This window comes from Ptychodera flava, chromosome 4 (assembly GCF_041260155.1).
Source record: "Ptychodera flava strain L36383 chromosome 4, AS_Pfla_20210202, whole genome shotgun sequence".
Lineage (NCBI taxonomy): Eukaryota > Metazoa > Hemichordata > Enteropneusta > Ptychoderidae > Ptychodera > Ptychodera flava.
The window spans coordinates 24,907,546-24,934,493 of record NC_091931.1 but is presented as its reverse complement, the minus strand read 5'-3'; the positions used below and the strand labels follow the sequence as shown (position 1 = coordinate 24,934,493).

The 26,948-nt window shown below is 37.5% G+C and overlaps 1 protein-coding gene across 2 annotated transcripts; it reads left to right on the top strand.

Annotated features, from left to right (window-relative positions):
• Nucleotides 1-2,445: 2,445 nt before the first annotated feature.
• On the top strand, nucleotides 2,446-25,078 carry LOC139130467 (fibroblast growth factor receptor 1-A-like). Of its 2 annotated transcripts, none has more exons than XM_070696251.1 (19): nucleotides 2,446-2,543; nucleotides 3,837-3,978; nucleotides 7,756-7,832; nucleotides 8,567-8,642; nucleotides 9,900-10,217; nucleotides 14,896-15,024; nucleotides 15,441-15,579; nucleotides 15,969-16,105; nucleotides 16,541-16,666; nucleotides 17,166-17,288; nucleotides 17,787-17,950; nucleotides 18,317-18,512; nucleotides 19,759-19,869; nucleotides 20,296-20,480; nucleotides 20,784-20,989; nucleotides 21,447-21,487; nucleotides 21,847-21,943; nucleotides 23,076-23,175; nucleotides 23,302-25,078. In XM_070696251.1, exons 4-19 carry the CDS (start codon nucleotides 8,615-8,617, stop codon nucleotides 23,359-23,361), a joined length of 2,160 nt encoding a protein of 719 aa, XP_070552352.1. In that variant the 5' UTR covers nucleotides 2,446-2,543; nucleotides 3,837-3,978; nucleotides 7,756-7,832; nucleotides 8,567-8,614; the 3' UTR covers nucleotides 23,362-25,078. The 2 variants fall into 2 exon arrangements, with proteins under 2 accessions (XP_070552352.1, XP_070552351.1); XM_070696250.1 differs by having other exon boundaries at nucleotides 2,463-2,543; nucleotides 3,837-3,932.
• The last annotated feature ends 1,870 nt before the right edge of the window (nucleotides 25,079-26,948 follow it).

Below are 26,948 nucleotides of genomic sequence, written 5' to 3'. Positions count from 1 at the left end.
CTCACGTGTTCACACGTGAGCAAAAAATGGTCAAGAGTGGAATTTTAGGCTTAAGGACATCTGGAATGATGTCAGAAATGACTGGCTTTAACCATGGGAAATAATTGCAAAAATTAGAGGAGGTACAAATAGACATGTACAAGAGGAAATCAAGACAGACTTTGAAACACTCCTCAATGCTATTCCAGATTCCTGGAAACAAATCATCTCTTCAAACATCCAAAATGAAGAAACTATGATATCTTAGACTTAGAGAATTATGGTCTGACAAAAAGTGATGTCAAAACCAAGTCACTCTATTGGAAATTAGTTGATAAGAAATGGCATGCAGTCAAAGGTCAGATTGGTCAAAAATGAGCTGAGAATCTAGGCCTCACTGACAGTTACAAAGCTACTCTATTCAGCCGTCTTAATTCAACAGGAATTGTCAGCAATTCAGTAAATGGTTTAAATTGGAAGATTTTCCATCGAGGCCTAGTCACAGGAAGCTTGGCTAAAACTTTCAATTTAAGTGATGGGAAATGCCATATTTGTGGCCAAGAAGAAACACTGGAACACATCTTATTAGAGTGTAAATATGTTAAAGAAATCTGGCAGAAATGTATTTCTTTCTTTGTCAGAAAACACAACTTCGATAATAATATCAATATCAAAAGATTAGCAATTGCAAGAATCGAAAATGATAATAATGCAACATCTGACATTATTTACTGTATTACTTCCTTTGTAAAATATACAGTTTGGAATATTCGAAATTCGGTTACTCTTGATGGGATTAAAGTTTCCCTTCAATCCTGTGTCATGCAATTGAAATGTTATCTCTCCTCATGGATGAATAAATTGTATTTTACTTATAAGATGATGAATAAAACTGAGGATTTTATCACGAATTTTTCAAGCCTTGTAAACAAGACTTGAAGGAGAAAAATGTGTCCTGAATGCATTCATATGATAATCTTTGTAATTAAACAGCTAATTATTTGGGTTTTTTTTGTTTTCAGACAAGATGCATTGTAATTTGAATGCATTCACGGTTATGTAGATTTGTTTTATTTCTGACTATGTGGAAATAAATTTATCTTTTTCAAAAACAAAGCGGTTGTGGTTTAATGTAATGTAGTGTTAATGCACGTTATTGGCCCGTTCTATCTAGTTCTAGCTCGTTATTGCTCACTCTATGAGTACTGTTGCTAAGGTTTCTAGTAAATATGTATAAACAAAACATGTTATAAAGGGCTTGATTTTCGGGACTGGCGGGAACCGTGGCTGTAGAGTGTAATTTATGGGCACATCATGTTTTTTGCTAGTTATTGCTCGTTATTGGCTCGTTCTATCTAGAGTCTAGCTCGTTATAAATGATTTCTGTACGTTACTGGTCTTTACTGGTCGTTATTGCTAGTTATTTGGTTTAAAACCTCCTGGTATGATTTACCTGCTCGCAAGTAGACAGCTTACACTGAACTATTTACATTTTAGTAAATTCTGTCTGCCTCAGTGTTGCATTATCAATTCACGATTGCTTTTGCCCTGCCCGTTTCAGAAAACCAATCGCAACACAATCCGTCGCGAATAGGAGGCATGTGGGTGTCAGTGCAGGAAATATGGAATAATGGGGTAATTTAAAATATAACAGAGAAGATAGGAATATTTTACCACGGAAAAAACGCTACACTCGCGGCTTTTGGGGACAACTTTAAAACTACTTGTTTGCCTCGGGATCAGGCTGTCTTTATCTGATTCGCAGTACGTGGCTTTCAAGGGCGCCGCGCCGCGTCTGCGCTTCACGAGTCTCTCATTGGCGAAGGTCTTTTCATGAACACTTGTAATACCGTGAAATGTACATATCGTGTCTGCGTTCGAAGTGTGAAATGAATGCCATATGCTGATTTTGTAACCCTAGGACGGCTGTGGAAGTGGTCTGAGATGTAGCTGATCAACCAAAGATTTGGCTTTCAATGATAACCGCATCGTCTGCGCGTCGGTCGCTGAAGTGAGCCGATTGCGAGGGGTAACCGCTTGAAATACCGTGTAACCAGGTGTAATTCAAGTTGTTGGAGTGCTTTTTCCCTGCTGCTTGGTAACCAATCAGAGGAGAGTTGATAGCGTCTCTGCCAAACATTCATGGCTATGTGATGTCACGTTTGAAGAGTTTCACTGCAAAAAAGGACAGGTGCCCCTACACATGAGCCTGCGCATTAGTCAAATTATGTCATATATCAAAGTATTGTTACAAAATACGGGGAATCCGAGGGATTTTCCGAAAGGAGTGCCCAGCAAAACTAATAACCATAAATTCACCGGACTGTCATATTTTCTGAAATATTATCAGATATCTTAACATACATCTGATATTGAGTGGCATTTTTTAGTAAATATAGCCTTAATCTGTAACTTATTGACAATTTCCTACCGACTTGATATAGACTTCTCGTAGTTCTCGACTTCATTTCACTTTGTAGTTACCCGCGCGTCGTTTGTACACATCGAAACTCTGGTGGACGTGGGATGTAGGCGAATGGCTTCGTACACCGTCTCTCTGAAAGGTTAGTAGCAGGTATTGTAGGATGCGATTTTGATTATTCACATCTTATAGAAATGTTGCGGAATTCCCAGCCTTCGACGGATAGTTCCGGAGGTTGACAACAATTTTGACAACACCCACACTTTTGAAGCCCATGTGAACACGGTTTAAGCGACTTTGAATGAATTTGTGTGTTGTGCATGCAATGTATCTAAGTCTTTGTGTCGTCCGCGATATACGAAGTTACTCTAAGAAATAGAACCTCATAGCTCGTCTTTCAACTACGTTTTGTTGAGGTGGAAAATTTTTTTTTATATTGGCGAATCCTTTTGCCCTGTGGAATTGGTACTGCATGTTGGGAGTTCGAATTCAATGCATGTATTACTGGATTATGGCAAAGATATCTATTTGTTTAGACTTTAACCGAACTGTAAATAGTTTATATATTAATGGGGATAACTAGTGTGCAATGATTTGATAAAAGAGGACGTCAACAGTTGAATTTTACTCTTCTCAAAATATCATCAGTAGTTGTTCAACTCGTTGACTGTCCACGGTTTGAAAAAGTCGTATCACCGTAAAACAACTAGAATGTAAGCGACAGGCTGAAGTCGATTTATTAGGGTTCGATCTGTTTAGTGTGTGACCTTTCTTGTGAATTGTGAATGCCTTTTCAGAAGCTTCTGAAATAGCAATATTTCCAATGGCCCTTTTTCCTGGTTTTGACTCACTCTTTCCCGAGATAAAGATACTTTTATCAATGATCCAGATTGAGGATGGTCACTCCTGTTTGTAGAGTTAACTGTACTTAATTTTTCATCTTTTCTTGACGTGAAAACTTTAGCTGGATATGATTAAGTCGTACAATTTTGTTGTATTCTTTCTTTTGCTGTCTATCTTTTCCACACCTAAAAAGATCCATGGTTACCTTCTGTGACTTGACATAATCGAAGGTAAACCTTCATTTACACATGTAGACCTATTTGGACGTTTGTTTTAGTGGCCCCCTATGTCCACGGCGACTGGCAACGTCAGTCAGTTGGTCAGCCAATCATAGTGCCAGTCTGTCGTTCTCTCAACTCTCCGTCAAACTCCCATCATTTGCATGATCAGCGATGGTTATTTTACATACTCTCGGCTAAAAATAAAAGTAGACGTCATGGAAAATTCACCAAAGAAGGTGACGCCCGGTCGGATCGCCTATACCACTTCCATGTCATCGCAGTCAATTTTATTCCTTAAGTCGTCAAACTTGAAGTTTCGTGTAGTCTGTAGATTTCGCTCTCATTATATTTTCATTCTTTCCATTCAACAGTGGGTAATGCAAACATACGGAGAAGTATGGACGTCGTCTACCTTTTCGGTCTTACTGTGGTTTTGCTTTCTGAGACCCAACGTAGCATGTCTGCAGGTAGGAACTGACTTATTCTAACACAGGTGTTTCACCTACTTTACTAGTAATTACTGACTGGGCTGTTGCCTTTTTCGTCGCCAATACGGAGTGTCGTGTAATCAATATTTGTGCATGTGTGTCCGGTAGTCTTAAAAGACATTCGGGTACCAAATCACACCCTTCACCAATAAACAACAATGTTGTGATGTTGCTTGCTGATACATGTAGATTTGCATGCAACCAATTTTTTATATCATAACTTTCGAATATAGTAAGCGATGAACAAAGTGTCACAGTATATTGCCTAGTTTAATTTTTTATGATTGGCACAGTCTTCAGGCAACACTTTGCTGAGTCAAAGTTGTCCAACAAATTTTCTTCACTGAATAAGCTCAGTCTACGGGCATTCCTCTTCAGTCTTTTTTACAGGCGGAAATTACATCGAAAACTCTAACAACCATAAACTTCTGTTACAAATCTTCATTCATTCATCTGTTCCTTTATTTGATGAGTGGTAATAATTTAATCGCAAGCAATCAATAGCAAGACAAGCAAGTTGGTCACGCCCCTTAATTTTTTCCCGACAAAGCCAGTTATTGGACTGTTACACTTGTAGTGCTTAACCCGAAACTGATCGAGGAAACGATATCATGCTTCAAACCTTTCTTTGGTTGATGTCGTAAGATGAAACGGTTGTCCCTTTGATAGAAATCAGGTAGCACTTCCCCTTCAAAATTTGAGAAAATTATAATAAAATGCTGGTTGGGAAGAAATCTGATATTTTATGCAAATTGATGATAGCTAAATCGTTTCCTCTTTTTCTCCTATTGAGTATTTCCATCTTCCTGTTGAGTGAAACCTCTCCTGACAAATGCGTGTGGACCTATTTGCATGCTGTCACCTTAAATTAATCTTGTAGATCACCTGATGAGTCTGGCATGGGAAACAGACACGTTTCTAAAACAATTAAAAAAATCATAAGTGTTAACATGCAAATTAAGCTGTGATACCAATGAGAAGTTGAACACACAGTTGAAGAGAAAGATGTGGTAATGGTCAGTGCGTGTCCACACATTGTTTTTACCATAAGAAACCATTCTTCAGCTTTTGACTACAAAGACACTTTGAACTTTTCTTACTTTTCGTGGACAAAAATCTGTAGAGTGATTATGCGAATGTCCGAACATTAAACGAATGACTCAATTTTACCGATGTTTGAAAATCAAAAAGGTCACCAGTCACTGTGTTATTCGATTAGGAAAAGGTCACTTATTTATATTCCTTGAAATCTGCATAATAGTGAATTTGGAATCAACTGTAGCAGCTTAACGCTCTGTTAAATGTATTATTGAACGTCTGTTAGTCACGCTACGCTTATCAGTATACTTGACAAAGTCTTTGACCGCAAAATGTTACTCAGCAAACACCTTTAGTTTTAAACTTTTCATTGGTTGATGTCGGAAGATGAAACGGTCGTCCCTTTCATAGAAATCAGGCAGCACTCCCCCTTCAAAGTGTGAGGAAAATTGTAATAAAATGCTGGTTGGGAAGATTTCTGATATTTTACGCAAATTGATGATAACTAAACCGTTTCCTCTTTTTCACCTATTGGGTATTTCCTTCTTCCTGTTGAGTGAAACCTCCCATGACAAACTGTGTATGGACCTAATTTGCATGTTGTCATCTTAACCTTGTAGATCGCCTGATGAGTTTTGCATGGGGGGAATAGACACATTTTTAAAACAATTAAAAGAATTATAAGTGTGAGCATGCAAATTAAGCTAAGCCGTATCAGGGCCGTAAATTTTATTACTGAACGTCTGTAAGTCACGGTATGCTAATCAGTATACTTGACAAAGTCTTTGATTGCAAAATGCTACTTAGCAAATACCATAGTTTTAAATAGCCCGGTGCTATTGAAGATACAAGATAAAATCGCGCTGTCAGAATTATTGTAACAACGTAGCTCGGATTTAAGGATATAAGTAAGGATTTTGCGGAGCAGTTTTGACTGTGATTTCTTTGCTAGGTGACTGGTGCCATGCGTAGTGAGTTCGAATCAGATCGAAAATCCACTGAATCATAACAATTCAGAACAAAAGTTTATCAAAACAAAATCGATTTTAGCACACTAGAAAATTCAATAAAGACCTTCTATCAAATTCCTGAACTAAAACATTACGATGTTTTTTGTTAAGTTGGCCATAATCTTTGGTACATTGAGTACCCTTTCCGTCATTATTAGTACCCACTGGCCGAAGTCCGGAACGGTGACTTATAGATTGGGTTCTGTCCGTCAGTACATCGGTCTGCCCAGGGCTGTTTAGGGACGGGACAGAAATTGTAGGGGGCGGGCCGGTGTTTTTCTGAGGGTGGGGCACTATTTTCCGCGCAAGCATTTTTGAAGGGTCTTGAAATTTCACGCATAGGGATTGTTATCCCGCACTGAGTCATTATTGTTTGCTCAGCTATTGCAACTATAAGAAGACAAGATGTTGCCGATACAGTGCTTCTCCCAAAAGTATCAAATCATAATACATTGGAATCTATTGGGCAAACTAATAACAATTTCCCCTTACAAAACAAGCTATATCTGTACATTAACATATATTTAATAATTTATGTAAATGTACTTTGCTTGAAGTGGGAGGTAACAAGTACATGTGTGTACACGAACTTTGATTCTTGGATCCATGAAAAATGTCGATTTACACTATACATGGTAGAATATAAGAAACTACGAACATTTTTTCTAACATAAAACTAGTAATATTTGTGTATTTATAGACGTTTGATAATCGATAAAATGTACTTGGTAAGAATAGGTTGTTACAAGTACCTATGGGTACGATACATTTGAATTTGGAATTACGCTATACATGTAAGCCTATGAGGAAACTATTAATAATTTTTTCCCCATACAAAACTAGCTAAATCTGTGCATTTATAGACATTTGACATTTGAAGGGTCACCTTTTTTCTTGCAAACACTTTTGAAGGGTCAATATTTTTCGCGCAGCGTCATTTTGAAAAACACAACCCCTCCCCTCCCCTCTAATTTCTGTCCTGTCCCTTATCGGACATGACTGGACTGATTTGTCTCCATGACATGCACATACAGTTGACTTATTTTGTCATCCGATCAAATATGGCAGCAAGGGGGCCACTTTGTGTCTGTCCGTGTGCCATCTTTCACTAAAAGATGGCACAAAGTTAGTAGCCTATGACTTATATATGCCTTTTTAATTTCCTTTGCAACATGGTACAGATTAAGCTATTAGTGGCCATTTTGTTTCAATTTCCGCCGGTCTGGAGCAGTATTCTGATTTGACTTGATCAATTTCAATCAAATTTAGCAGTGAGACATACTACCATGACATTCATATGAACGTCAATTTATTTCAGAATATTTTTCAACAACGTCGAGTTAATACTTAAGCAATAAAGCACACCAAGCGACGGTATACCACGAGATTTTGACCAGTTCACGACATATATATTACTTAAGTTATTGGAAGTTGGTTTCAGTAAACGTGTATTGCCGTTATTAGCTCATTTTAAGTTTGTATCAAGTCGGATAGATAGATAGATACAATAGACAGACAGACAGATAGATAGATAGATAGATAGATAGATAGATAGATAGATAGATAGATAGATAGATAGATAGATAGATAGATAGATAGATAGATAGATAGATAGATAGTAGACAGACAGATAGACAGATAGACAGATAAATAGATTTGGGTGGCGAAAACCAATGACGAAACATTTCTCTTCCACCCCGCCCGCCGTCAATTGTGTTCTTTTTCTAAAGTCGACTCGTTTGTGTTCTTTCTAGCCGTCCTTCAGGATGGAGGTCGTCGACCAGAAAACTTCGACCCTTTCTGTTTCCATGAACATAACGATGATGTGAAGGTCAGTAAAAGCAGTATCTCTGACAATTGATAGCCTGGAAACGCCTGTGTAAATTAAAAGTGAAATTCAACGAATCACAGAACATAACCTTCTGATGAAATATTTGTTTACATCAATTACTTTAAACGCGAAGTAGAATTAAGCAAATTAAATATTATCGACCACGTAAAGGAGAAATGCCGACAAAATATTGTGGACGACACAAACATCGGTTCATGTTACGTACCTCTTCCTCATATTATTTAGATTAATCTTTTGAGCCTGCGCTTTCGAATTCACAAAAGTCAGTTCCTTTCAGCTACTTTCAAGGAACTATTTTATTTGAATCTAGCACTTTTTTGAAGGCATAGAGTTAAATTTCAGTAAAATGAACAGATCGCCGTTGTGACCTATTTCAGATACTCTGCTACACTAACGTTGTATGATCTTACGATAACGTTTTGAACCAAAAACATTTTCAGAAAGAAATAAAAACAGAAACCTTTCTGAAATTCATGCTGAACACGATGTAAGTTTTAAAAATACGAGCTCTATAGTTCTAACGCCAAGAAGGAAACTCAAAGGTAAGAGTCGGTAGGAATTTCAATGACACCCATGTTAGTTTGGCTTTCGTTATACCTTTTCAGTGTTTTCCTCTAATGCCATTCTTTTCTGAGGTACATGTCAACGACATTATGCAACCGATAGACATTACAGTGACCCAGATTTGTACACCGATATCTTTCCTGTTTCAGGAGTTCGTTTCCATCACTTATCCCAAACCAGTCGAAAGCCAACCATTGATGTTTTCCTACCAACCAGAGGAGGACTGTAAGTTGTAATTTGGACAACCGGTTGTACTTCTTTTTCAATCAGTTAAAGCAATTGATGACTGATTGTCTTTCCTTAAAATCAATGCTTTTTTATTCCATGAAAAAGGTCGACAATTTTGTTTTCTGTTTGTCGAGAAAAGAATGAATATCGTTTCTGCTATATTGAGCGTTATGTTGCCTCTTCCCCTTTTTTATATGCACTGACCGTATTTTAAGCTTAGATAATGGCTAACGTGAAATTTAATTTTACTCGTATACGCACATTTATTCGAAGAACACCATTCATTAAAGTTCTAACATGTAGGGCCAGCTAAAGTCCAAAATGTTATGGTATGGCAAGCTGTTGTTTATTTAATTTCGCAGGGTGAGTGCTTTTTAACCAAAATACCATACAATCACTTTTTTGACATTTTTCTTAATTAAATCATATCTCATATATCAAGTTTGTTTCGATATCTGTTAATTCCTGTTTCTTTTAATTCTTTCACTGGCCCTTATAATGAGATATACAATTGCCTTTCAAGAACAATGCAGGATTTTTACAGGTATCCAAGGGTAGCCAACAAGCCGAATTCTGGAAATTGTAACTTGCCTCCTAGGTGTTTTACATGTTACTAATAAGATATTTCTCTAAGAGCAATAAAAATATACGGTGGTGAAAGTGGAAGCTGTTCGCAACTCGAAAAATTTATCCGTAACCCTTTTCCTGCCAAGTCCATATTTCATCAGCAGGTCAAGATGGTTAAAATTAACGAAACACAACATATTCCATATGGTGTATTTTAACATAATACTGTATATTTGAAGGGTGTTGAAAACATTAATGCTGTATCCTTGATTTTATTTACTAAAGATGCTATAACAGACCAAACCAAGTGGGTGAAAATACGTCATTGTTTGTTTCAATACCGCCTTTTACTGACTTGGCTGATGGAGAAAAGAAGTGATACTGTCTGGGAGGAAAAGGGTTAAATCCACTAGTTTCCCCACCACTAGAAACCGTCTTCTCACTATGAAATCCTTCAATTCCAATTCCAAGGCCCGTCACATGACTTTGCCCTAACGATCTGCACCCCGAATGAAACCGGCTCATATGTATAGGCTTTTTGCCCTCTGGACCAAAAGAGAACAAAATGTCTCCACTTCTTGATCATAAAAACTGCCCGTTCGGGCTTCGTAACCATGCAGCATTTACTAAATTATACCAGTTACCACGTATATGCAACTTAGAATATCGCTATTTTCGTTCGGTAAGGTCGCATGACACTATATGCACCGGTACCTGACAACAATTTGCCGCCAAAGAATCTCCAGTCAGCTATGATTACCTGTACAGACGTCACAGAACGGGGTTACAAAGCGCTACCAACTGTCAATGCATACTTTCCGGCGGGAAACTGGCCGAAGTCGGCTGTCATCGATCCCCAGTGGAGCTTCATGAATTGGACGTCTATTCTTGGTGAGGTAGAGTTTCGGGTACCGAAGGGCGTCACAACGCTCGAATGTCTGTATGCCGTGCAGACTAGCGAATATCCATTGATGGGAAGACTTAGATATAATATAAACATACAAGGTGAGACTTTGGCTTTGAAAGCAAGATTTCAAGATGTCGGTTTTTTCCGTTTTGAAAGTGCACATAACACAAATATTTGAAATATAAAAATCTACAAAAGCTAATAAATTTAAATTTTAATAAAGCTAACAACTTTTCCGTTTAAGCAAAATTCCAGTGTAAATCTATCCAATTTATCCTGTCCGTATTTTTATCATTTTTCTCCAATCAGTGCTTAGTTTTTTAATCGTTAATTCTTTTTATTTCGACAAGATACGATATGATATGATAAGATATTTATATAGTGCCTAGTATCCATCAACATGTTCACTGGCACTTTACACAGTGTCACATGGGTACGCTTTTTCAAAAAAATTGATCTTTAGTCTGGATTTGAAAACTTCAGTACATGATGCAGAATGAATATGACTAGGCAGCCTATATCGGCAGCATATGAAAATGAACGATTGTTACGACAGAAAATAGGCCGTGAAGTCAGAGATTTTCTTTACATCATATTTATCACAACTAAGAACTTGATTAAGGGTGTAAATCCAATACAAATTACAATGCAGAGCACAAAGCCCTAAATCAGTCTCCTGGGAGTTTATAATAAACACACTGATAAGTGAGGAAGTCCTTTTACTTGCAGCTTAAGGTTGTCCAAACCGTGCCGACGTTCAGAAAGCAAGTCCAGCGTGAGTGTGAAGGTCTTGAAACGTCCCAAAAGTTTTGAAGCAGAAGTGAACCCTAACAGCGTAGCTGAAAATCTGTACCGTCCCATATTTATACTAAAAGGAGCTTATATTAATGCAGACAACACTGGAGAATTCTAGAATTTCTATTGATATGATAATTACTCTTCTAAAAAGATCTTTTCTTGTCGTGTCCGTGGAATTGAGAGAGACAATCCATCTGCTACACGGAGAGATCTGGAAAGGTTAATTACTGCGTTCGATGAGTGCAGTCAGGTATTCAGGCCTAGAACCGTTCAGAGCCTTGTAGGTGACGAATAAAATCTTAAATTTAATTCTATAAATGACTGGTAGCCTGTGGAATTTCACCAGAATAGGAGCTATGTGTTCTAGTTTATTTACCTGTACAAGTAAACGTGCAGCAGAGTCTTGTACTCTCTTTATAATAATGTGATGTTGGATGCAGGTAATCCATAAAATGTGATGAAGTGTGTGGTTCCACAAGCACTAAAGGAGCTCAAACCTTGAACGCTTTGGGCGATAAATACACATAGTTATGTCGCCACATAGAATAGTTCTGGTTTAGCGATGACATGCCTTTGATAAAAGTCCACCTTCAATCATTTACTGTCCTTTTCCGTAAAGCCCTTTTTTGCTCTAAACAGAGGACGATCAGCTTGTATGGTTTGAAAGGCTGTGTAATGATTTATTTTCACTAGTCTCTTATCTCATCGTTGAAAAATGCTTTATGCTGCCCAGACTCGCGTTAATAAATAACATGTTTCTTTTTGACATCGACCTAAATTAAAGGTTAGAATTAGAAATCATAATAAAATAATGTATAAAATAATGTAAATAATGTATCTTCCTCCATTTATCCATTCGTCCGATCTTTCCTCTGTCTTCTTAAAAGAAGGTGCGTTGCCAACTTAATAGAATGACAAACCCAACTGTCAAGGTTGACTGTCACAGGATGGTGCACTGGAACATTACTTGTTGTGGTGCTGAATTACTAACCTGACCTTAAATATATATCATCTGCTTTGATATTTCTTAACCGTGACTGGGCAGACTAAAAACTCTTTGATACTGCAAACGCCAAAAAATCCCTACCTCTCATGACGGCCATTTGTGAGAGTACGCGTTCTTTAGAAAATCAGTCATCGTAATGTTATGACCACTGGTTGAATATTTGTTTGCTCTTGTCTCGTAAAAGCTGGCGCCCCTAACCCTTGTGAAACCCAAAGCTTAGCGTTGTCAATATTTGGATTAAAGGTGCCATGGTGTGCTGGGTAATCATCTGTCACCATTCTAGACTATGTATAGACTTAATAATGATAACAGTATAGTTTATTGCCCAGTAAATCACTGATGTAAATCTTTAAGATTTGGGTACGCATTTCGGGGAGATCTCATTATACGTAATTTTTAACACCTCCATATAGCATTTCGATGAGGGCGCCATTTTTATATGAACCCGAGAAAGAACTATCCGGTTGTCCTGTAAAGAGAAACGAAATGTTTCTTTTTCGTGTGTAAACACGTGGGCTATTGTCATAGCGATGTCTGTCTGTCTGTCCGTGTGTGTGTGTGTGTGTGTTAGTGTGTGTGTGTGTGTGTCTGTCTGTCTGTCTGTTTACACGATAACTCAAAACGCCTGAACGGATTCAAGTCAGATTTGGTACACCGGTACCATGTGCTACTTGCAAGAACTGATTAGATTTTGGTTAGTGTGGCTTGCATATTAATGAAGTTATGCAATATTGTTTTTTTCCTACAATGGTTTCCCTATGGAGACGGTAATGACAGTGTAGACATATATCAAGAAATACTGCACCAAATTTCATGAAACTTTTCACTGATGACAATCTAAGAACATAATGATGATACTGTGAGTGTCATGTCAATTATCTTCTCATTTGCATATTTAATGAACTTTTGTTATTAGTGAGATAACTCTGAAATTCCTGCACCAAACTTGATGATACTTGCAACAAATATTGATCTAATATATATCTAATTATAGTTAGAAGCATTAGGCAGTGTCAAGTTAATAAATAGCTCATTTGCATATTTTATGAAGGTTTGTAATTAGTCATATAACTCCGAAATAACTTCACCAAATGTGATGAAATCTGCTGCAGATACTGATCCGACTGATATCTAACTGTAGTGTAACGCATTTAGTAGTGTGAAATAATTAAGGGTTCATTTGCATATTTAATGAACTTTGTAATTTGGTATATAACTCTGAAATTACAGCACCCAAGTCAGTGAAATTTGGTACAGATATTGTTTTGATAAATATCTAATTGTACTGAGAAGCATTTGGCAGTGTCAAATTAACAAATAGGTCATTTGCATATTTTATGAAGTTTAGTAATTAGTGATATAACTCCAAAATAACTGCACCAAATGTGATGAAATCTGCTGCAGATACTGATCCGACAAATATCTAATTGTGGTGTAGAGCATTTAGTTGTGTGAAGTTAATTAAGGGTTCATTTGCATATTTAATGAACTTTGTAATTAGTGATATTACTCCATAATTAAAGTATTACATTTGATGAAACTTGCTACAGATGTTGATCTGATAAATATTCAATTGTACTGAGAAGCATTAAGCAGTGTCAAGTTAATGATTAGCTCATTTGCATATTCCATGAAGTCTTATAATTAGTCATATAACTCCGAAATAACTGCATCAAATGTGATGAACACTGCTGCACATACTGATACGACAGATATCTAACTGTGTTGTAAAGCATTTAGTGGTATAAAGTTAATTAAGGGTTCATTTGCATATTTAATAAACTTTGTAATTAGGTAATAACTCTGAAATTTCGGCACTAAAATTTGGTGCAACGTGCTACAGATATTGACTTGATAAATATTAATTGTGCTATGAATCATTGAACAGTGTCAATTTAATGTAGGGTTTATTTGCATATTTAATGAACTTTGTAATTAGTGACATTACTCTAAAATTACAGCATTAAATTAAATAAAACGAGCTACAAATGTTGATCTGATGGATATCTAATTGTCCCATAAAGCATTGAGCAGTGTCAAGTTAATTGACAGCTCATTCGCATATTAAATAAAGTTTTGTAATTAGTGATTAAACTCTGAGAGTACTGTGCGAAGTTTAAAAAAACCTGCTACACATAGTGATAACATATATCTCATTGTTCTGTGAAGCGTACTACTATTAATGAACCTGTTGTAAAACACGTGAGCATATTCAGTTCATATTTGCTTTTTCGTGTGCAACTTGACCGACAACATGGGGTCTTCCGCAAACCTTGATATTCTACGTAATGAAGATATCAGATTGCTCTCTATAAAAATTAAGCTTATTCCACTTTTTATATATGTACGCGAAGACTTTACTCTAGCCATAGGCTTGTCTGTGCCCTAACACAGTGTTCTCCAATTGTCGTTCTGTAGGACGTGCCTCATGCAGCGCCGCATATATCGCTTATATTTCAACATCATTTTTCGATTCGTAAAAATTACCTAGTGGATTTTGCTAAAAAACACTCGCTGCTTATTTAAGACTTACGTCTGAATTGACAACATTGACTGTAAAGAAGCTCCATGAAATTTTGTACTTTACATCTCTGCGATAATTTATGAGCGGATGCCTGACTCCGACGCTAGTTTATGACATCAACGGGCACAGAACTGCAAAAGCCCAGTGTCGTGGAAATAAAAAGTCATGTTTGATGGATGGCATAGACAGGTTCTGAAACTAAAAAAAAAGTTTTGTGTCAGTAATTATAAAACAAACATCATTTTTGTCAAGACTGAAGGAGCCATTCTACGCTATTTTTTCAAAATCGTCTTAAAGTTAAAGCATTTGTTTGAGAAATTTTATATTCGTTTAATACTAGATCATAGCCACGAAGACATGGCAAAATACAAAGTCACCACTGAAATGGTCAGTCTATCACAAACAATCTGAACTCAACCAAATAACCATCGTGTGGTTTCCCTCACAGCTTGCCCTCCAGGCTTTTACGGTGCTAATTGCAGTGAAAACTGCAAATGTTACAATGGTGCATCTTGTCATAGTTTCAACGGGGCGTGTTACTGTGCCCCTGGGTGGCGAGGTCAAACTTGCGAGCAAGGTGAGATGAAATTCTCTTTAAAATGCGATTTAAATTGGACTTTGGCACCATCTTTGAATAGAGTCCGTTAGCGAGTCAACGGTTTAGATATCCAAGCACACATAGTAGTCTTTTGCTAAGCGGTTTAATGAAGTGTTTGCAGACACTTTTAATCTGCAGGACATTTCATTCTTGCCATGAACTTATTTACCTATTATTTTAAGGTATCTTCAAATAGACCTATAGACCTTCACACTATACTTGTGCAAAACAAGGATTGAAATTTACATGGAAAAAAAAAAGCACATTAGATTAACTTCGATTATTTATAAGCCTATCAAAACGTTCATACAGAATCCATAAAGAATTGATACGTTCAGCGTTCTCATTTCATATTTCATGTCAATAATTTTTTTATAATCTCTGTTCGATTCCAGTTTATCCAGAAGCGGTGATAGTTCCATCTAGAGACCTAGAGGATGTGTACGTTAGCGAGCAGTTAAACCTCACCTGCGGAGTCTTTCACTTCAATGCGACCAATACAACCTGGTACTTCAACAGCGTGGTCCAAAATCGGTAGGTGACAAAGGTCTTTAATATAAAACTTTATTCTTCCATAGAAACGCATTTCTTTTAAATGACTTTATGACTGTAATCATCTATCAATTCCGCCAACGACCCTATATAGTATCTGTACGCATAAAAGAATTTACACAATCTCAATTTATGAGGAATGTCGTATAATGGAGAGTGCTTTCATATATTTAGTGCATACATACATACATACATACATACATACATACATACATACATACATACATACATACATACATACATACATACATACATACATACATACATACATACATACATACATACATACATACATACATTTTCAAGAATAACATTTTCAAATGCTTATAATTTCAAAGACATCATTTAAGGATGATTGTGGTCAATTACAGGGATGAAGTTCTCAGTATTGATTTCGTTAGTGATGTGAATTACAAAGACAAGAAAAAAACTACTGGTCACTACAAATGCGTAGTTATATCAACAGAACAAGGAGTATACGAAGCAGTTTTCGATCTTCAAGTTCAAGGTCAGTGACTTCTTATGTACAGCTTCATTAGAAATATAATGTTTAACCTATTATAGACAAAAGTTAAGCAAACCTGAAATGGACAAATTATTTTCATGAACAGGCTACACGTTGGTGCAAAGTGCAATATGCCGACGGGAAACTTCACATGATAGAATGTTCGCTGCGATTGCGAAAAGGGAACATGCAAAGTGACCTTATGACAACAGCAAACACATGCAAGGTGTTAACGAATTGTTTTCTTAGATCACAGTCCTTACCAAACACAGTCTCTCCACCAGGTGAACCGTGGTCAGACCTACTGTAGGCTATGGTTTTTATTCATTAATACAGTAGCTTATTCGGGCCATTGCTATTCTAAAATGACAGTCCAGGGAATTCACCCAACAAGAGTTGTTAGTATATCTCGGACTAGGTAATTCTTTCTCTCAACAGACTGTCCACCAGAAATGTACGGCACGGTTTGTGATATCAGCTGCACCTGTCCCGTTAATTCTACCTGTGAGAGATTTGCCGGCTGCCTGTGTTTTGCTGGTTTAACTGGAAACAACTGTGATCAAGGTAAGTTCAATCGTTCTGGTTGAAGCTTCTGTTACTTTGGCTACCTTTACAGGATGGGGTCACCACCTCTAGAAGATGAAATAGCTCACTTATATTTCCTATTTGTTTAATTCCCATGAAGTTGGTTATGTCTTAGCGAATACTAAGGACATGAATACGCCGATGATGTGATTCGATCTTTGCCAAATATATACAACACTCGAAAAATTTATGTCCTACAGTCTCTAGTTAGGTAAGATCACAAACATATTTTGACATTAGTAAAACTAATTGAACAGATAGAAACGACAATAAATTTCATTAGAAGGTCATTATATCCCTTCTGCCGGCACTTTTTTATTTGTTGGTGTATTTCATATCTTATCTTGTTTTATTTCTTATGAGAACGCTCACATTGCTTGTAGGAGCACTTTGGTTTTCTTTCTGTCTCCCTTAAATGCATATTCCTCTTTGGTAATCGTGTAATGTTCTTGTCGTCTTTATATCGTGAAACGTTCAGTTTGCCCCAGCAACTATTATGGACGGAACTGTAGCGAAGAGTGTCTTTGTCAAAATGGGGATTGTGATCACGTGACAGGAAATTGCACGTGTATTGACGGATGGGAAGGAGTTTATTGTGAAGGTAAGTCTACTTGACTCCACGGGTTTCCCTACACTATGACTTGTGCGTTTTGTTTGAGGCATTACGTCGTCTGTTACAGAGATAACATAAAGTTCGTAAGAAAATCGATGTTGTCGATTGAACTTTTGGATGCTTGTTAAATATGCGTAGGTCTATCTTATCCCAAAAAGGTACACTTATAGAATCATAATTGTCAATTATCAATGAAAACATCAAGAGTATTGAAAGATATGATATGTTTAAATGATGCTTAGTTTATCCTTGAATGAGATGAAGAAATTTTGTCGGTCTTTATAGAATCATGTTCTCTCCTTAACGCTTGCGTCTCGTCTTAATGAAGTGTGAGATCCTATTTACGGCAGACCAAATCAAGGAAAGAGTAAAAGCTATCCGAGCATCTGATTTCAATCCGATAAACCAAACAACATCAGGATGAGAGCCTTTGTTATCTGCGTGGCGTATAAACTCTTCCAAATAATAGTAAACTCACCTTTGCAGAGAAAATTCCTGGTCTCCCCATTCAAAACGTCATCATTTTGGTGGTTGTATGTGTTTTGTTTGGGGCGTTAATGACATTTATGACGGCCTACGCCATCTGGCGGCGAATTCTTAATATACGGAAACGTGACAAGTCAACAGCAGATCGCATCAGAGTTCTGAAGGTATGTGAACGACGTCTTTAAATCGCTGTTCTTGATAGTTTAGGCGAATGTAATGTGTAAAACGCTGCAGGACTGGTGACAACATTTATGCTGAAGGATTTTGTAACGCATCATTGTTGATGGTATTAATGGCCGTAATTATTACAATATACCGTACAATTACTACTTGAAAATTCACAAAACTGAAAGTTCAAGGTATTGGTAGTCAACATAAAGTTACGGGTAAAAATTATGAATAAGCCGGCCCGTGTATCTCTCTCTCTCTCTCTCTCTCTCTCTCTCTCTCTCTCTCTCTCTCTCTCTCTCTCTCTCTCTCTCTCTCTCTCTCTCTCTCTCTCTCTCTCTCTCTCAACCTTTCTTCTTCAGGACATAGCTAAGGTGGACACTGCAAATGACGGAGAAGGCAGTGTGATGGTAACCGATATCTCAAAGTGGATCATCAAAGGATCTGAGCTCAAAATGGGACAAGCTGTTGGACAAGGGGGGTTTGGCACCGTTTTCAAAGCCAAATACCGCAAAGAGGACGCAGGTGAAATGACTGTGGCTGTTAAAACATGCAAATGTAAATATCACTAATCTGGCCTTCGTACAAACCTTTCATTGACACAACTCTACATCTTTACGTACCTGTTGTAAAGTCTCTTTTAAAGGGAGGGGTCGACATTTCTGTGTTTGTGCGATTTTCTTGTTGATAATATATTGCCTCGACTCAGAAATGAGCAATGAATGTCAAGGAAATATGAAGCAAATTCAGTGTATGATACACGTTTATAGTTTACTAGTTTTGTCACTTTCCAATCATTGAAAGAATTTGCCGAATAAAGTTTGGTTGCATCTCTTCGTTGTGCGAAGCTGCTTTGGTCACATTAACCACTTTTGATACAGGTATGATTGTACAACCAAGCCATTAATTGTGTTGTAAATGCATTTTTGAAATCATTACCTGATCTGCAAGGTTTCATGTCGTCAGAGTGGCATAGTCTCCCTAGGTTGTTTCGAGGGAGGGTCCCTGCTGAAATAAACACCCTTGGTCAGCGACGTCATTTTGAAACAGGCACGGAAAAAACCAACTGTGATTTGACAATGCATCACTGAAGCTAGATTAGTAAACCATGGCTAAGTGAGGGCGAGTAAAATGCTACTTTCATTTAAAATTGTCCAATACATGATTGCATTTACAAATGTGTATAAAACATTTTGGGAAATAAAGCTTATTCTCCGTGTCAGTCTCTGAAGTTAGAACACTTTAGTTTGAAGACAAATACATGTGTTCTCTGTCTCATTGACTTCTTGTCGTGGCAAGTCTTTACAGGCTTGTCTTACTACAGCTTTTACAAGCAGAGCGGCAATGCTAGGTTCTCGGCATGCTGTGGTTCAAGTTATGGCTAAGTATATGTAACTTATACATGGACCATGTATAAATGCAAACAATATGATACTCGACACATACATACATACATACATACATACATACATACATACATACATACATACATACATACATACATACATACATACATACATACATACATACATACATACATACATACGTAGGTACGTACGTAGGTACGTACGTAGGTACGTAGGTAGGTACGTACATACATACATACATACATACATACATACATACATACATACATACATACATACATACATACATACATACATACATACATACATACATACATAGTGTCATATCGTCGGTTGGTTAGCTGTGTCAGATAAGCAAATCTGTCACTAAAAATGTTTTATAATACTAAAATGCGATCATTACACTTTTCCCTATTTTTCTATTTTTATTTTAACAGCTGACATTTCCGATAAGGAAGAAAAGGCGCTACTGTCCGAGGCATATCATCATATAAGACTGGGAATTCATCGAAACATTGTGAATATTCACGGCGTCGTTGTGGATGATGGTGAGTCCTGCTCTTTTTAATTTAATCGTATTCGACCACTCTCCAAAGTTCCATTTTATCTACCAATGTGTTGCGTGCAAATATTATTTTAGTCTCTGATTACTAATTCACAAATTTTAAAAACCGGGTTGATTTTTCCTTTTGAGCACCTCCTATATGTACTTGAAACTATTGCATAATGTAATTCTATAATTAAGGCTGTTAAGAGATCATATTTCAAAATTTGGCGTTCAGTGATGATTTCTATTTTAGTATACTAAGAATTGAGCGACGAAAACTAAAGAATTCATCCCCTACACCGTGTAACAAGGATCATTAAATAAAATGCGCAGAAAGTCACGAAGTGTCTGTGCAGTTAAATCTTCCAGATATATTGCGAATTATGATTGACATAAGCCACCACTCTTTGTTCTCCATATCCACAAGGACCACTGAAGATAGTCGTGGAATACGCAGAAAAGGGCGACCTCTTGGATGATGTAATGGATCTGCAGTCAAAACAGAAATACAAAAAGTTAACCTTTCTGGATTCCCTGCCGCTTGAGGGCTCATTCCTCACCGACGCCTCTATAGACGCATGTAGAGGACTTGCTTATCTACATCAGAAACATGTAAGTTTCACAACTCTATTTTAGACCACTGGAATCTGTCTTACTTTTCAATACGTTTTACAAAAATTCGATATTTTACACTATATGCCATGGCGGGTTGTACGTATAAACACATGTATTACCGTCTGACAGAATAACGAACAGCAATATTGTGTCTCTCTTGTGTCTCTCTGCTTCTCTCTCCTCCTCTCCTCTCTCTCTCTCTCTCTCTCTCTCTCTCTCTCTCTCTCTCTCTCTCTCTCTCTCTCTCTCTCCATATATCAAATGAATAGTTTTATCTTTAAGGGTCCTTTCTCACTTCAGATTATCCACAGAGATATAGCAGCCCGAAATGTGGTCATTTATGGCGACAATGTCGGAAAATTGTGTGATTTCGGTCTTGCAAGAGATGTCTATTCCTACATTTACAAGAAGCCGATCAACGAGAACGATCACGTCAAACTTCCTCTCCGATGGATGGCACCTGAGACACTAGAAGGTGACTACGGATACTCCACTGAAAGTGACATGTAAGGCTTGGAGTGCTGGATATATGTATGTCTTCATCTCAGCTGTGCAGGGATAAAAATGCAATTAGAATTACTTATACCGCTTATAATTTTTTGTTGTATAATTCTAAAGCTCGAAGCTCAACACTTTCACAATAATAACCTATAGGAGTTACAAATGTTTTTGAAGAGCTCATGACTTGCTTGCTTTGTAGCGTATGACAATGCAATTCTGCGGCAAGGAGTACCATACTGTGCTGTAGTTCTTCAAACATTTTTGTCAACCCAAACGATAAACGTTCTGCTCCGTGGTAAAGGCCCTTGTTCAACTCCAGTTCTTTTGAAAAGTGCAAATTATACGTCTTTATGTCATAGTCCTCGTAGTCGCCTTTTCTTCATGACTTCGATACAGTCATTTCAGTAACGAGTCTACTCGATCTATTACCCTCTATTTATGTATATCAATCTTTGATTACAGATGGTCCTTTGGTGTTTTGTTATGGGAAGTCAGTTCACTTGGTAAGTGTTTCCCAAAACTATGTGTATGAGAGACACAGAGACAGAGGCAGAGACAGAAAGAGAGAGAGAGAGAGAGAGAGAGAGAGAGAGAGAGAGAGAGAGAGGGAACGATTAGAGCTCGAGAAAGAAATGAGAGACAGCGACAAGACAGCGAGAAAGAAATGAATGAGAGAGAGACAGGGAGAGACAGAGAAATATGGATAGGGATAGGGGAATGAGACAGAGAAGTACTGAAAGTCCATCAATTTGATTTCATAGTATTTTATTCTTCTAAAACTATAATCTTTTCACGTGTTGATCATTGAAAACCTTAAGAGTTCTTTACATTCAGCCATTTCGTCGCTTTATTTTATCACCAGGGCAACGCCCATATGAGAATCTGCCAAATAATCAGATCTTAGACATGATAACAAATGGAACAAGACTTCCAAGATGTCAAGGTTGCCCTGCTGATTTGTAAGTTTCTTCATTTAAGAAGCACATCATCGCGCTAATACTCTTTCAATGGCGATGATTGCATTTTTTAGAACTTAAGGCAAGCACGGGGAAAATGAGTCTCTTTCTTTTTTTACCTCTTTACGTGTCATTTCCTGTCATGACCACGATAGAGATCTTGATGATGATAATATTTGGTAATTACTTTGGCGATGGTTATGATGATGATGATGATAATGATGATGATGATGATGATGATGATGATGATGATGTAGGTGATGGTGGCGGTTGGGATGATCATCATTATCACGAACAACAACAACAGCAGCTATAACGGGAATGACTCTAAGTAAACTCCTTTTACCTGGTTATGAAGGCTAAAGCACTCGCTTATTACCCCAAGGGGCCGTGCGTTACTAGAAATACATTGCTATTCCCTGGGGCTGAAGGCCTAAGGTATAGAGGTGTTTTTCTAGTAACGCACGGCCACGAGGGAAAATAAAACGGGCGCTGTAGCCCGAATTAAGACCAGGGTAAGGGTGTTTTTTAACGCCCATATGTTCATGCTCTTATTATTATTCTATTTATGTGCTTTAATATATTCTGTGCATCAGCATGTCATGAAATTTTTACAATGATTGAGTTTACCCAAGTTGCTGAAACGTTTCCCGCTAATTACAATTTATATGCTTTTCCTCATGACGCAGAACAATCAACAGCAGACGACAGCATAATTTTGTCATGTCCTCTTTTCTTGTTGGTTCTTTGTGTTGAGTCGCTCTTTTCCAATCTGATTCAGCTTCGGGAAAAAGCGAAAACTTCCTTAGTATACAAAATGACATCCTTGTTGAATTTGAACTTTTTTTTTATTAGCTTTTCAAGCTCCTGTCAGGAAGGGTGCAAAATGTCGCTCATTTTTCTAAAAGCTTGGCGCTCTGACCACCCACCATTGTTCAAAAAGTCACCATACAGACGACACCTCGGTCACAGTCACATGACCGGGCAATGTTGCAAAGACTATTTTCCTGGGGAAATAGTCTTTCGAAAAATACCCTCTGACGTCATATTTTTAGAGAATGTTGGCACTAGAAGTATCTATTTTTCCCCTCACAAAAACAGTAAGTTCTTATACAATGCCTTTGCAAAGTTACAGGTATGAAGTTATGAAAGACTGCTGGAACAGCAAAGCCGAGAGAAGACCAAGTGCCAGTGACCTAGTACAACGTTTGATCACATTGAAACACCAACGAAAGGTCAGTTTTTCATCTCATATTTCAGTAACTTGAGTGAAATCTATACATTTTCGTTTCAAAATAAGCAAAACTCGTTCTCAAACTGTTACCAAATACAAATATTGATAGTTCATTCAAATTTTCCAGGGATTCTTCACCGAGCCAATTACGGCTAAACACCAACGCAGTCCAAAACAACTCTCTTAGGATGCCTGCTCATCTACCTCCACTGACGTTAGACATCGAGGAGAAGCAGGAAGAATTGACCAAACTAGGCAATGTAGATGATGCATCTCTGAAAAACATTTTCAACGGATTGTTTTTGCTGTTAAACAACCTGGATAGAAGACGCATTATTTGCAAAGCTGGCGATAAATTCGCGGTCAATCAGTGTAGGACTTCGAGATGAGTCAAGGTCTAAGTTTTGCCTTATAGAGTACGTAGTTCTTGGGTTTGTTTGCGTAGCAGCGAAAATGATATGCAATTTTCTCCTTTAATACTGCGCGCAGTGTTATAAATGCATGCAGAACAAGCTGCCCAACAGCCATAAAGTACAGCCGCTTCAACCATTTGTGGACAAAGCATAACTTATGAGTGTTAAACTCCCCGGACGTTCTTCCTTTGACAACTCCTATTCCATAACCATTTAGACTAGTTACAAATAGAATTTTACGGAGACAAGTCATTTCTTTAAGACTTTAAAGATATTTCGCAATAAGCTTACTATATATTAGCAGTCGTCGAAAATGAGACATCAAATGCCTTAATATAAATGTAAACGTCAGACTAGTGTCAATTACATTGTATATTGAGTCGCACAAAAATAAAAGTTAAATGGAACTCAAGCCTGTCTGCAAAGAAATAACGTCGATGAGGTTACAGAAGATTTCGGACTCAGGAGTGTCTACGTTTGCGAGCCAATAATCGGAAAACGTACCAGTGATTTTTCTACACAAAGCCAATCTGAATGTCCTCGAGAGGAGCTGAAATGAGATTAGAAGAAATGATACAGAAGAAATCATCAAAACCCTTTCCATGTAGACTTAACATGGTGGAGGAATCCGGGTGGCACTGAGCAAAGCCACAAAGAAGCAGAACCGGTAACCTGCCACAATGATGAAAATAACTACTGAATATGACACAATGATTCATGTGGTATTGAAAATGTGTTTATCAAACTGTATAATGTGAACTAAACTAGTATAATAGTGCAGAAACTGTAGGATGATCGTTAGCTTTCGAGTTGAAACGGAGTTCAATATCATCTGCCGCACGGGACATTTAGGGTACAAAGACACCAGACAACGAAGATCGATGCAGTTAGGTGCGTACGCCATCTACCGCTTCAGTGAAGCCATCCGTGAGTATCAACAGTAATTGCCGACAACAACTCCCGACGAACTCTAAATAAGATCAATACCTAGTGTTATTTCTAGACCATATTTCATTAATGTGTTTTTATATTGAACGAGTCGATAATCTGTATATTTTTGAAATGGACTTTAATTATTGCTATCGCAGTTATTCATATGTAAACACTGATATCAATTATTCAAGAATTCAACCAAAGTAACAAAACAGAATTCTATGCAATTTTTTCTTCTGGAGTTGTATTGATTTTGACATAATCATATAACCAATGTAAACACTGATATTAATTATTCAAGAATTCAACCGATAGTAACAAAACAGAATTCTATGACCGTTTATCTTCTGCAGTTGTTTTGATTTTGACATAATCATATAACCAACGTAAACACTTACTTATTATTGAAGACTTTGGCCAATAGTTACAAAATAGAATTTTATGATATGTTTTTTCTTCTGCAGTTGTATTAATTTTGACATAATCACATATCCAATCAATGAATTAATTTGCCTGATTGTCCGTCAAGGACTCTGAGCGAGCAACCGCTTATTACGTTCAGAACAATCGAGAAAATTATATCGTTTAGATAATTCATCAAGGAGGCGGATTTCATTTTTATACTATGTAATTAGGTCCCCAGCAACCAATACAGGTATGACATGTTTGCTGTGGTCCGTCAGTTGAAGTGATTATGGCATCCTTTGATGTAAACCAACAAAGTAACCATTCCAAGTGCCGTGTGGTCTTGCCTGCAGTAATAACTTTGACTCCAATTTTATGTAAATTACTTTGACTCCCGTTTCATGTATGAACCGTCATAAAAATCGTTACAATTGTTGTATCGTTACTATTTTGAGCAATCGATTTAATATTGGAATAGTACTTTGCACATTCTCCTTTTATTTCCTTTCTTTTTGAAAAGGCAACTGTTTACGAGATTTTAAGAAAATTTCATGTGATTACATTGATTAAAAGGTGACCGTTTATGATTCCGAAATTATTGACAAGCTTCGCGTTACCGAGACGATTTCATATCTAATATTTTTGAAGATGCACTCATTAAAGCATCAGACTGGCTTTTTTTCGAAAATAGTCTTTTGCAAATAAAATACCGAAATCTTGACATTTTCTCGCGTCGTACACGAGTAATATTACATATATTCTTACGTCTACAAGCCCCAAGCCCCACCCATCAGGAGTGTCAACTGATACATGAGGCTGTAAATATATATCGTCCCATGGAATTTTTCTCTGTTTGACGTCATCGTATACGAGTGTTTTTCGCGGAGCCGCACAACTTCTCGCCTTCGGCTCGAAGTTGTACCGATCCGCGAGTAAAACACTCGTAAACGATGACGTCAAACAGAGAAAAAATCTATGGGATTATATATTTATCACATGAACAGTCTTCTTATTTTTCATTTGACGTAGATGGATCAAACTAATTGTAACAAATTTCATGAATTCCGTCGCGATTTGTGTTTTATTTACGCGGATTACTTTCGTTGAATGGATAAAGCGGCCCGTCACCCAGGAGATGCTTTCATTCATAAATCCCATTAAGCTGAAATTTTAATACATCAAACGGTATCTCTACCAATTAGACATACGGATTCGGTCACTTGAACGTGTCAATCATTGTCTCGCTCTGTCGATGCTAAGGCAAGTTGGCCATCGGCGGACATAGCTTTCACCATGCTAGCGACGGATAGCCATAGTTCTTTAGAATATTTACAAATAGATTTATGAAGTAAAATGCAACGACACGATCGAAACTGTAATTCTCATTCTTACAGATGCCATGGCTTTTTAAAATATCACACAAGTTTTCAACCTTGGCGAGCGCGAAAGCTTCCGTTCGATGACACACATAGTAGGCCACATTGCATGTTTGTGACCAAAACGCTGCCGTGACCGGCCTCCGCCGGTGTCAACTCGGATCCCGATCTCGGTCGTCAATGTTTTCGTCTAACGGACTTTGATGTTTGCAGTGACACATATCTTGCCCGTTGATACATCCTTAATTTGTTATTTGACGGAAACTGTGTTATGTGAGTCAACTTTCGAAATACATTGGATTCCACAGCGCTGCACTGAACTGCAGTGTAAAGACTACAGCTCGACAGCTTATGTCTTCGCTACAGCCTTCGCTGCAGGTTTGATTCTGAGCGAGAATTTACGGAACTTTTTTGTGTGATGAAGGACATTTTATTGTTGTTAGTCGAATGACGTTATGCTTTTGCCTCCTATGTCGCTTTCCCGAAGATTATGCGGTACTCGTTTATTCAGTTGAACTTACGTTGTGGTGTAGATGTCAAGTTTATAGCCAAACAGGCCGGGATTGCCAGGTACGACGTCCACATTGAGCCTTGCCTTACGACTCTACTGGAGCCTAGCCGCAACGTTATTGCGCCATTAAAAAAAC